At 44.1% G+C, this 12461-nt stretch overlaps 1 protein-coding gene across 2 annotated transcripts in view; it reads right to left on the bottom strand.

Annotated features, from left to right (window-relative positions):
* Window positions 1-12461, bottom strand: part of LOC115135936 (rho GTPase-activating protein 7-like) — a 78907-nt gene that overhangs the window by 2840 nt on the left and 63606 nt on the right. For both annotated transcript variants that reach the window (XM_029671167.2, XM_029671168.2), the window contains exons 6-13: window positions 12272-12445; window positions 9287-9446; window positions 6444-6642; window positions 6034-6247; window positions 3801-3915; window positions 3068-3289; window positions 2548-2765; window positions 1996-2169 (exon numbers count right to left, since the gene is read on the bottom strand). In XM_029671167.2, coding sequence (XP_029527027.1) covers window positions 1996-2169; window positions 2548-2765; window positions 3068-3289; window positions 3801-3915; window positions 6034-6247; window positions 6444-6642; window positions 9287-9446; window positions 12272-12445 — 1476 coding nt within the window. The remainder of the gene's footprint in view (window positions 1-1995; window positions 2170-2547; window positions 2766-3067; window positions 3290-3800; window positions 3916-6033; window positions 6248-6443; window positions 6643-9286; window positions 9447-12271; window positions 12446-12461) is intronic.

The following is a 12461-nucleotide window of genomic DNA, read 5'->3' as shown; positions in this document are numbered from 1 at the left end:
ACAGCAAACCTTCTTGCCACAGCTCGCATTGATGTGCCATCCTGGATGAGCTGCACTACCTGAGCCACTTGTGTGGGTTGTAGACTCCGTCTCATGCTACCACTAGAGTGAAAGCATCGCCAGCATTCAAAAGTGACCAAAACATCAGCCAGGAAGCATAGGAACTGAGAAGTGGTCTGTGTTCACCACCTGCAGAACCACTCCTTTATTGGGGGTGTCTTGCTAATTGCCTATAATTTCCACCTGTTGTCTATTCCATTTGCACAACAGCATGTGACATTTATTGTCAATCAGTGTTGCATTTTGATTTCACAGAAGTGTGATTGACTTGGAGTTACATTGTGTTGTTTAAGTGTTCCCTGTATTTTTTTGAGCAGTGTATTTTTTCAACTATAGAAATGTTTCTTTGCCGGACAAGGATTGTCCTGACTCGAGAGTTCTTTAATTGTTTCACCTTGCTTTTCTGTTTGGTTGGCAAGTTTCACTATCCAATTATTTCTAATCTACAGGAATGCAAGTTTCACCACGGCATGGACTGTGGCGATATGTTGCCACGTAACAATGATTACAATTATGGCAAATATTAGTAAATTATTGCATTCTATCCATGCTGGCTTTCGCAGGCTACCTGAGACATGAAACAGGTAGGTGGGAGGGAATAGCCTGTCACCAATGTATTAGGCCTAATGCGCAACTTGCCTAAATAGATTATGGAAACACTTCAACCACTTTTTATTTATGGTGGTACGTCCTTACTTGCAGCTGTTTCTATCGACACAAAATGACTAAATGGAAACTAACCGTAGCATTCAATTAACTCATCTATTTTAAAGGCAACCTTTCTAAATATCAACAAAAACAATCGCTGGACAAGGTAATGGATAACTAGTGACGTGACAAGCAACCATTGCTGCATGTAGCAATACCGCAATATAGTCTGCCTGGAACGCAACCAAACCTTGCTGCATGAGACAAATGATGCATGAGACACATGAGACACACTGACAGACTCTTTCACTTTCCTCTATATCCTCCGATTGGATCAGTCTCATTGGCCTTCGCTGTTAAGCTTAGCAGACTGAAGACCAGTGAATTTATTATGGATAATAGGAAAACATTTCACTGCACCTATCGGCTGTGTGACAATAAAATCATTTGTCTCATGCCACTGGCACTACAAATAAAGCCAATACATTTTAGGCCAAGCTCTTTTCTATGAGTTTTTACAGAGAGTAGAACAAGGCAGAGATGTTCTCCATTGCTGCTCAGTTCTGATGTAATGAAGTGAGAAAAACCTGCAGAGATAATCGTGTGAATCTGTCTTGTTGGCAAACCGTCTCGTTCAAATCTCACTATGCTGCCTTACTGAAACTCCTAGTGTGATGAAAGTGTGGCGAAGTGAGTAGTCAACTACTTCCACTGATGCTGGTCCATTGGAGCAGTACAACATATTTCAGTATAAGACACACTCCCTCTACTTTCCCCTCATTCTCTTTCAGTCTCTCTTTTGACTTCCCTCTGTCATCTTTTCATTTAATCTCTCTCCCTCTCTCTCTCTCTCTCTCTCTCTCTCTCTCTGTCTCTCTCTGTCTCCTATTGCTTATAGACACCTGTTTTCCATTGCCTGGCTTGTTTCATTAAATCAGCTGAAACAAATGGAAATAGCGGGGGTCTACAGAATAACCACGCAGGGAATAAATTGATCATGTAAGAAGCAGAAAATGTAGAGAAAACTTTGAAGAGAGCTAAATCAAGTGTACACGAGGGGTCCCTTCTTTCTGTTCATTTCTTTATTTTCTCTCTATTTGAGTGTCTCTTTTGAGAAGCTGGGATTGCACTTGAGATACTGCAGAGAATACTGAAGGTAAAGAATAAGCTAGTCTCTGGATATCTTTTTTAAAGGCTCTGCATTTTCTCAAATCTTTCATTCTCTCACACCCTCCCTCACTTCCTCCTCCCCTCTCCCCCCCCCCTCCCTTCCTCAGTCTTTCCTACCTTGTATCTGTACGACAGAGGTGTGTAAGTCGGGACTTCTTAGCCCCCAGGGGTTCTACCAGGTAGAGGCAAGAGAGGACCTGGGCTCTCACCCCCTCCATGGGGGCCTCACGGTGCTCTGTAGACACAGCCGACACATAAGCAGGACCAGCCGACAGGTCTGACTGCCAGGTCCTGCATGGGGAAATGATAGGAGATTATTCTAGTTAATTTAAAAACAGACTTCAGACTCAAGCGGCGTGAGAAATAGACCCTCAGATATTCAGCTACAGTTTGACTGGGTGTTTGAGTAAACAGTCAACAATTTTTTGACCCCAACACTTTAATGTAACTTAACTAAACTAGCTTTTTCATTTTCATTCACTGTGATGCCAACATTTAGCACTAGTAGAACAACAATAGGCACCATTTCAAAACAACTTTAGCCAGAGTATTCAAGTCCAAGCTAAACTCTGTTTGTCCCTGACTCCTCTGTCCCTTATACTCTTAAGCAGCAGAGTCAGCAGCCTGCCTAAAGACCCATGCAGCGTCGCCCTGGTAACACCTCATTACCTCAGCAGCAGGTGCTCCTGTGGCGGCCGGGATCCCAGGCCTTGCAGGAGGTAGCGGTAGACCTCGGTGTCCTTGGTCAGTGTCTGGACTACTGCAGACTGTTTGAGGGTCTTCTCCCAGTGCCCATGCTCCCTCAGGACCCGCTGGAGGGCTTCTTTCTGGGGGGCATCTACCTCAACAGAGCCCTTCCACAACCGCAGGGGCCAGCCATCATCGACCTGGTATGGGGGGGGCAAGGTGGTGAGACCCAGTGTGAGAACTTGACTTTGACCCTTGATAACCCCTCTTACACACACACATCTCAGCTCAAGCTCTGTGTGCTTAATGTGTCTGACTCACTGGAGAATGTTTTTATGTTGACTCATACATAATTAACCTTTCATTAGTCTCGGCTGTTCTTTATAGGTGTTGTTTTGGTAGTGGCTTGCTGTCAGAAACTTTTATTGGTCACTCTATTCATTCATTTTATTTTATTCATTCATTCATTCATTCATTCATTCCACCAGATTCCACCACACACCTTCTTAAAAGCCAGGTCCACATTGTCTGGTCCAGAGCAGGACTCCCAGCCTCTACTCTTCTCCCTGGCCTCTCTCAACAGGTGCTGGGTGGTCTGGACCAGTCTGGCCCTCTCATCCTGTTCCTCCTCCTCACCCTGAGAGGGCGAACTCCGACCCACATCCACCCAGACAGCCTCCTCACTGGGGTTGCTCACACTCTGGCCCGGCCAGAACTCTGGAAGCTGGAAGGATCAGAGAAAGAGAGAGGAAGAGTTAGCTTGACGTTTTCACAAACAGGGCCACCAATGACTTCATCTCGACAACCAGAACCAAATATTGCGTGTTAACGTCTGTCACAAGAAACTACATATGACTTCTTGATCATTTGTTACACTATTGCATTAAGCAAAGCTATGGTGATTAATCGCCTGTTGACATTCATGTTCTCATTTTCTGATGTTCTTATTCTGTATTATCAAGTCAATACAATGAACTGACTGAACTGAATAACATAGATGAAGTGCCTCCTCATTTAATTGCCCCTGCAGATGGGTTATGGTTATGAACAATAGGAAAAGTGCCTGTCTGCTTTTTGTAATGTACTTTACGTAGTACTGCACAGAGAGAGTACACTCATGAGAGAATGGTGTGTGCTCTGCTGGGTCTTGGCAGTAACACCTACATGCTGTGCACACGTGATGTGGATTAGTGTGGCTAGAACAGGCTGTACCCTAACTTTACTGTAGTGTGTACCTTGAAGAGGCACAGGGACTCCGTCACCATGTGGGCCAGGCCTTGAGTGGCAGCCAGGTTCTCACTAAGGTCCCTCTGGTCAGGCCTACCCAGGCTGTACTTCCTGTGGCTTGACCTAGGTCAGAGAAACAGGAAATGTCTTTACATCAGAGTTGAAAATGTATGGAGTACAGTTTCTATTGCTATGCTAGGCTTCCATAGACTCATACTATGCAGTTTATTTGTGACCCTTACAAGCAGAAACTGAGAAAAGGGACTGTTATTCAATGTAAAAAGCAACGTCAGCATCGACTTCCAAACAAATTAAAATATGTAGCAAAGCAAAACAGAAAAATATTTACTAACGCCACTGTATCCTAGAAGCACAATGTGCCACAACACAACAGTCCATTGGAGTGGAGTTGATTTGTTCTGGTCATTGTTTCCAGTGTGAGTGTGTGACGTGTATCAAGGCAGAACTCTGTTTCCAATGATGGGAGATACAGAGTGTGTGTTGTGTTCTGATTTCCATCAGTGCTCTGCTCTTACAGCCTGTGGGGTAATGGCTGAGCCCGCTGGCTCCCCTGGACTGCTGGCCTGGCACAAGGAAGAGAAGGAGGAGGGGGTGGTCTATTGTCTCTGACTGGCTACATCAGACACAATCAGGCCTGTGCGAGAGGACATCACTGGGTCCACCACGCAACTTTTCATGTCTAGAAGTTGGAACTTCTAGACATGCTGTCAGAATACCGGGTATCAGCAGAGTGTGTGCAGCTGAGCTGTGTCTGTGTGTCTATCTTTGCCAACAACTACAGATAACTAGTCTTGTGAGCTGAGCGCCAGACTCAAAAGCTAAGTTCATAGACAGATGTGTTTTGGAAAATGAATCATGTGCAAATGTGTCTCCCTGTTTCTCACCTGGACCGTCTCTTTCTCTCTCCCTCCCCTCTCTTTCCCTCCACCCATCTCTCCACTTTTTCTCTTTCTCTCTCCCTCCCCTCTTTCCCTCCACCCCTCTCTCCCCCTTTTCTCTTTCTCTCTCCCTCCCCTCTTTCCCTCCACCCCTCTCTCCCCTTTTTCTCTTTCTCTCTCCCTCCCCTCTCTTTCCCTCCACCCCTCTCTCCCCTTTTTCTCTTTCTCTCTCCCTCCTCTCTTTCCCTCCACCCCTCTCTCCCCTTTTTCTCTTTCTCTCTCCCTCCCCTCTTTCCCTCCACCCCTCTCTCCCCTTTTCTCTTTCTCCCTCCCTCCCCTCTTTCCCTCCACCCCTCTCTCCCCTTTTCTCTTTCTCTCTCCCTCCCCTCTTTCCCTCCACCCCTCTCTCCCCCTTTTCTCTTTCTCTCTCCCTCCCCTCTCTTTCCCTCCACCCCTCTCTCCCCTTTTTCTCTTTCTCTCTCCCTCCCCTCTCTTTCCCTCCACCCCTCTCTCCCCTTTTTCTCTTTCTCTCTTCCTCCCCTCTTTCCCTCCACCCCTCTCTCCCCCTTTTCTCTTTCTCCCTCCCTCCCCTCTCTTTCCCTCCACCCATCTCTCCACTTTTTCTCTTTCTCTTGCAGTAACCAGCTGAACAGTATTAAATATATAATATCTCCTCTATCTAAGAGAAATTATGTCCAGATGGGCGATTCATGCAGGGTTACATAAGTCTCTCTCTCTCTCTGCCTTTAAACTAAACCCATCCGACAGCTTTTCATTACCGCACAGGGAAATAGGGGTTTGGCTACATTACTACAGTTGATGTAATCTCTGGGAACTCAAAGAACCTAACTCCACACTTTAACATGAATCTGATGCTGCGTAAGAAGAAGGAAAAACAAACACAACATTTCAAACAGACAAATGAAAACCTGCAGTTGTAGCGACGAATGCAAAGCAACGTGCGGAGTAATCTTATGCAACAACGTAAGAGGAAGTTCTAACTAGGAATGTGGGACAAAGACCCCCAGACCTCTGCTCGTCTAGAAGTTGCTCTTACGCACAGATCTAGGATCATCTTACACTCCCCCAATCCTAACCTCAACCATTATGGTTGAAAACCCCAAAAGTGTTCTTATATCAGCATCTAGGGGTTAACTTTGTCCTACTCCTCCCCAGGAGGCAGTGGACTGTACCTGGCTACATTGACCAGCACCATCCTCCAATCCTAACCTCAACCACTATGGTTAAAATTCCCAAACTGCATAGATCAGCATCTAGAGTAAGACCCTAGAGTCTAGGGGAAACTTGACGTCATCCTCCTCCTCAGGAGACAGCACCGTACCTTGCTGTGTTGTCCTCTCTCTTCAGGGTGTTGAGATGGAAGAGGGAGGGGGCCAGGCACACAGCGATGTTGGTGGGGGTCATCTGGTTTTCGTCCACGCAGCCCACCACATCTCGGAGGAAGAGGAGGAGTGTCTGCAGGGCCTCACGATTCTCATCAGGCAGGAGTAAGATGGCTGCTTGGGCCGCACAGAACTGCTGGTCTTTGGGGAAGTCTGTGGAGGTGGGAGCGAGACATAAGTATGTGGATAGAATTGCTTTGTGATTCTCTCATTGTGCTTATACTATAAAAATGCCCAAAACTGGTTTCAATCTGCCTACTTAGCCAGCATTTGAACCTTTCTTGCATGTTTAGCCAATCCAGTCTTTACTGTACTGGCCCAAGCAGTGTTGTAAGTTCTATCCTCTTACATTGGTAGATATGCAGGAAGGACTTGCAGAGCTTGCTGGAGAACACAGGTTCTGGTAGGTCTCTGAAGTACTGCTTCACCATATCAGCCACGTCAAAAGCTGATTGGCCCTCGTAGGACATGGCCTCTGGGTCCGCCTCCACCATGTCGCGCAGGTACTGGATACGAGACTTCACCCCCGACTTTCGAAACAGACCCACCTGAGAGGATGAGAGGGTTAGGTGTGTGTGCGTGTGGTGTGGAATGGGAGTTTTAAAGCCAGGATGGCAGGTCAGACTCATGTAGGAGGCTATCCTAAGTCCTGTCGAACTAGGATAACTTCCATTCATCTTTGTAAGTAGGAGATCCCTCTAAAGCACCTCATAACCCACCCTCAACATGGAAGATAAATGAATGCGGACCCCCCATTCCTCATGCTCATCTGTCTTTGTTCTCAGTATAGGACCCTCCACTGTGTTTAACCATGACTCCAATTTACAGTAGGTCAAGGTGTCACGGGGGTGTAATTCAACCCAGGTGCTGTGTACTCCATAGTATCAATGCATGACACCGATGTTAATAGGTTGGAGAGGAATAGCTGATGGCCCAGACCTGGGTGTCCTTCGCAATCTTAAAGGGACAGTTCACCCCATGAATCTAAGTACCTTGTCAACTGTGGTCCATATTCCATGACGTTATGTTATGTAGAGAGCCCACTGTAGATGGCATGGAATCGGAACTGTAAGCTTGACTCTAGACCATTTTCGAGGTATGAAACCATCTAACCAACTTTGATATTGGGTGAACTGTCCCTATAAAAGCAAGAATCCTTAGCTGCTACATATATTTTTGGCCTTACAAATGAATGATCTATTGATTCTTGAAGAATATAACTTATAAATGCCTCATGAGCTTAGTTCAACTGTCGTACACCATCAGAACCCAAAATATAATCTTGTTTTACACCAATGTTTGTAAACAATATAAATGTAAACACACAACATTGTTAAAACTATAATGTGGATATAATGGATGAATTTGAGAGTGGTTACATTTCCCTAGGCCCATTACCAAAACTGCTTTGCTATTGTTTGTTTCAATGAAGGACTCTGGCTTTAATAATGCATGAGCAGTACTGTATACAATTGAAGTCGGAAGTTTACATACACTTAGGTTGGAGTCATTAAATCACTCCACAAATGTCTTATTAACAAACTATAGTTTTGTCAAGTCGTTTAGGACATCTACTTTGTGCATGACACCTCATTTTTCCAACAATTGATTACAGACAGGTTATTTCACTTATACTTCTCTATATCACAATTCCAGTGGGCCAGAAGTTTACAAACACTAAGTTGACTGTGCCTTTAAACAGCTTGGAATATTACAGAAAATGATGTCATGGCTTTAGAAGCTTCTGATAGGCTAATTGACATCATTTGAATCAATTGGAGGTGTACCTGTGGATGTATTTCAAGGCCTACCGTCAAACTCAGTGCCTCTTTGATTGACATCAAGGGGAAATCAAAAGAAATCAGCCAGGACCTCAGAAGAAAAATTGTAGACCTCCACAAGTCTGGTTCATCCTTGGGAGCAATTTCCAAACGACTGAAGGTACCATATTCATCTGTACAAACAATAGTACGTAAGTATAAACACCATTGGACCACACAGCCGTCATTCCACTCAGGAAGGAGATGCGTTCTGTCTTTCTGTCTCCTAGAGATGAATGTATTTTGGTGCGAAAAGTGCAAATCAATCCTAGAACAACAGCAAAGGACCTTGTGAAGATGCTGGAGGAAATGGGTACAAAAGTATCTATATCCACAGTAAAACGAGTCCTATATCGACATAACCTGAAAGGCCGCTCAGCAAGAAAGAAGCCACTGCTCCAAAATCGCCATAAAAAAAGCCAGACTACGGTTTGCAACTGCACATGGGGACAAAGATTGTCCTTTTTGGAGAAATATCCTCTGGTCTGATGAAAAAAAAATAGAACTGTTTGGCCATAATGACATCGTTATGTTTGGAGGAAACAGGGGGAGGCTTGCAAGCCGAAGAACACCATCCCCCAACCGTGAAGCACGGGGGTGGCAGCATCATGTTGTGGGGGTGCTTTGCTGCAGGAGGGTCTGGTGCACTTTTTTATTTTTTAAAATTTATTTTACCTTTATTTAACCAGGCAAGTCAGTTAAGAACAAATTCTTATTTTCAATGACGGCCTAGGAACAGTGGGTTAACTGCCTGTTCAGGGGCAGAACGACAGATTTGTACCTTGTCGGCTCGGGGGTTTGAACCTGCAACCTTCACAAAATAGATGGCATCCTGAGGCAGGAAAATGATGTGGATATATTGAAGCAACATCTCAAGACATCAGTCAGGAAGTTAAAGCTTGGTCGCAAATGGGTCTTCCAAATGGACTATGACCCCAAGCATACCTCCAAAGTTGTTGCAAAATGGCTTAAGGACAACAAAGTCAAGGTATTGGAGTGGCCATCACAAAGCCCTGACCTCAATCCTATAGAACATTTGTGGGCAGAACTGAAAAAGCTTGTGCAAGAAAGGAGGCTTACAAACCTGACTCAGTTACATCAGCTCTGTCAGGAGGAATGGGCCAAAATTCACCCAACTTATTGTGGGAAACTTGTGGAAGGCTACCTGAAACGTTTGACCCAAGTGAAACAATTAAAGACAATGCTACCAAATACTAATTGAGTGTGTGTAAACTTCTGACTCACTGGGAATGTGATGAAAGAAATGAAAGCTGAAATAAATCATTCTCTCACTATTATTCTCGCTACTATTATTCTGTAAACTTCCGACTTCAACTGTATATTGGTTGTACAGGAGGTTAGAGTCCAGTACCTGATCGAGACACTCTTTCCTCAGATAAATTATGGCCTTGAGGATGCTGGAAGGTAGTGGTTCCCCTGTCTGCTGCACACCGTGGAGGAGGGGTACACCAAACACCCTCCTGCCCTTCAGCTCTGGGGCTTTGGTCTTCCTCGGAGGCTTTGGGAATGTCCTGAGGGGAGACACAAACAATTCAAGATGGACTTCTAGCGTTGCTTTTGAAGGTAAAGAGGTATTTGTTTTGAAGTGATATGAAGATAGGGCAACTATACAGAAGTATGACTAAGTTGTTGCATTGTATTTTATTCCTTCTGGATATGTTCTACTTCAAACAACACTGCATTGCACATTTGTACAATATGTAAGAACCCACTGGACAAAAACTGGTTGAATCAACGTTGTTTCCATGTAATCTCAGAAACAAAATGATATGTAATGACGGTGAATCAATGTGGAAAACTGATTGTATTAGCAAAAAGTAATCAATGTAAGGGAAATGTGTATTTTTTTTAACCTAAATCCAATGTTTTGTAGATTTTGATTTGTTGAATTCACCTTAGTTGACAACTCAAACAAATGTAAATCAAAAATAGACGTTGAACTCACGTCTGTGCCCAGTGGGAGCCTACATAGGTATCTGACCAAGACTCACACATGCACTTAGCAGAGGGCTTTGTGTACGACTCTGACAGAATATTTCTTTTAAAGCCCAGCGAGTGTTTTCATAAGCCAGCAAGTGAGTGCCATGGTAACGGCCAGTGTAGCCAAGAAGATAACATGAAGGCAATTTAAATCCTCCCTCTCAAAGTTCAGGCACCTTGAGATAGCTAGCTTCAGAGCCAATCAAATGTATGATGAGTCGACTGGAATTAGATTCACAAATGTTCATACAGCATGCTTCTCTTTGATAGTGCTCTCTCCCATTACGGACTGCATTTCCATTCTAGTCTTCAGCTGTTCAATTAAAACATATCTTCTGCGTCCACCTCATTTCATTAGCTTAATGGTGTTCTGCTCATGATTTCATGTAATTGTGTGAGTGAGGGAGAGAGAGTTTCCTGTTTGGTCATGTGTTTGAGGAGCCTCAGCCTCTCCCTGCTAGGTAATAACCACATGTAGATTTAGTTCATTAGAGACAAAGCCAAGGGGAAAGGTGTTTGGCCACAGCAAATAAGACAACAGTTATCTGGAATGAAACAGGATCAATGGGAAAGCGATGAGAGGCAGGAGTAGGTTATTTATTTTGTAGTTAGCTCAATGATTGTTAAAGCAAATAGCCCAATTACTCTGCTCTCAAAAAGTCAATGACCCTGTCCTTTTGCCTTAAAGAGGAACTCAGCAGATGCTACATCAAAATGAATTATATGTAGAAATTGATTCTTGAAGAATATAACTTATAAATTCCTTCTTGAGCTTATTTCAACTGTCGTACCCCAAAACGTCAATGTTTGTCAACAAAGTAAATGTAAACAAACACTATATAGCCTCAAAGCATAGTTAAAACTATAATTTTTATATAATGGATGGCCAGTCCTTGCATCCATAGCCCTGTCTAGGAATTTGAGAGTGGTTACATTTCTCCAGCCCCATCCCTAAGCTTTTTACCAAAACAAGGCTGTGGAGACGCTTTGTTATTGATTCTACTGCTGATTGCCGCTTTAAGCAATCACTTTTACTCCAGTTCGCTACACAAATGAATAATGTCAAACACTTTATTAATTGATCCGTGGGGGATCCAAGGTTAGGAGATCAGATTTCGAAACATGGTGAGGAAATAGCTACAAACAATGAAAGCAAAACTCATTCTGACAGATTGGGATGTGTTGACTTCCCATCATGGAGATAGATAGAGGACTCATCATGGATATAACCCATTTTAGTATGGACGTTGCCATTGAGGGCTTCCTCCATTTTAAAGTAGTCAACTGGGTGGGGATTCCTATGAGTTGAGAGCAATCAGCCAATGAAAAATAAGAAAATGGACTACTTTAAAATGGAGATAGCATGGGCAGCGCCATTGAGGCTGTCACAGACGCTATAATGGGACAGATACGAAGATGAGTCCTCTATCTATCTCTATCAAATCTCATGTTATTTGTCACATGCACCAAATACAACAGGTGTAGACCTTACAGTGAAATACTTACTGTAAGGTCTACAGCTGTTGTATTCGGGTGCATGTTACATCTATGGTTCCCATGCATCATTACGTGTTTCCTGTGTAACGCTATTTGAGGTCACGGCCGTTAACCACCAAGAGGAAATGTTCCTAGCCACTATGTTTGAGTTAACATTCCACCATATCTTTCATTAATGTACCCTCTAGGCCATAGGTCTTCACCCTGCGCTGGAAACCCTTCACCAAATTCTAGCAGATGGTAAGCACATGCCTGCCTCTTTCAAATCAATAACAAACTAAAAACGCAGGGAAACTTTGGGATGTGTAAGCACTTCACTTTTCCCAAATGTAAACCGATGTTTTGCCAGAAAGTAAAATTGTTTGGGATCCAAGCTCCCTTTAATTAAATAAGAGAGAGAGAGGCCTGGCCAATGCCAGAAAGGTTACCTAGACACACCCCTCTAAGAGCCAGATGGGAGTGTACACCACAGACCTTAACCAAAAAGGAATGAAGAGAAGCTGTCTATAATTTCTAAGCTGAAGGTCATATTTTGTCATTTCCTTCAGACGCTGAATTTTTTAAATATTCTATTTCGGCAGGGGGGTTTATTGCTCTTGAAGCATTCTGTGTTTTGTCTTGTGAGAGGCACGGCAAGGTTGCAGCTTCACATAAATAATAAATGAACCTCTGAACAAGCTGCCTCTAATCGTCCTCCTCTTCCCCTCCTCCCTTCCTCCCCCTCTTCCCCACCACCTTTCCCCATCCTCTCCCTCATTGCTCTCCTCCTAATTTTGGTCATTCATCCCCTTTCCTACCTCTTTCTCCACACCCTTCCCCATTCCATTCCATCTCTCCCTCTCCCCTTCCCCTTCCTTACCAGTTCCAGCCCTGCTTGCTAGATGGGGAGTACTTGTCCATGAGAGCAGTGAGTTTAAGCAGGGAGAGTTTCTGCAGAAGGTGCAGCTGAGAAACAGACTGGGCCTCGACTCCTGAGCCGCTGGGGGTAACTGATGGAAGACTCTGCTCGCTGGACCAGTGGTGCTGGCTCTGTCTGCATACATACACAA

The sequence above is a fragment of the Oncorhynchus nerka genome, linkage group LG10, assembly GCF_034236695.1.
Source record: "Oncorhynchus nerka isolate Pitt River linkage group LG10, Oner_Uvic_2.0, whole genome shotgun sequence".
Classification (NCBI taxonomy): domain Eukaryota; kingdom Metazoa; phylum Chordata; class Actinopteri; order Salmoniformes; family Salmonidae; genus Oncorhynchus; species Oncorhynchus nerka.
This window is presented reverse-complemented; position numbering and strand designations above follow the sequence as displayed.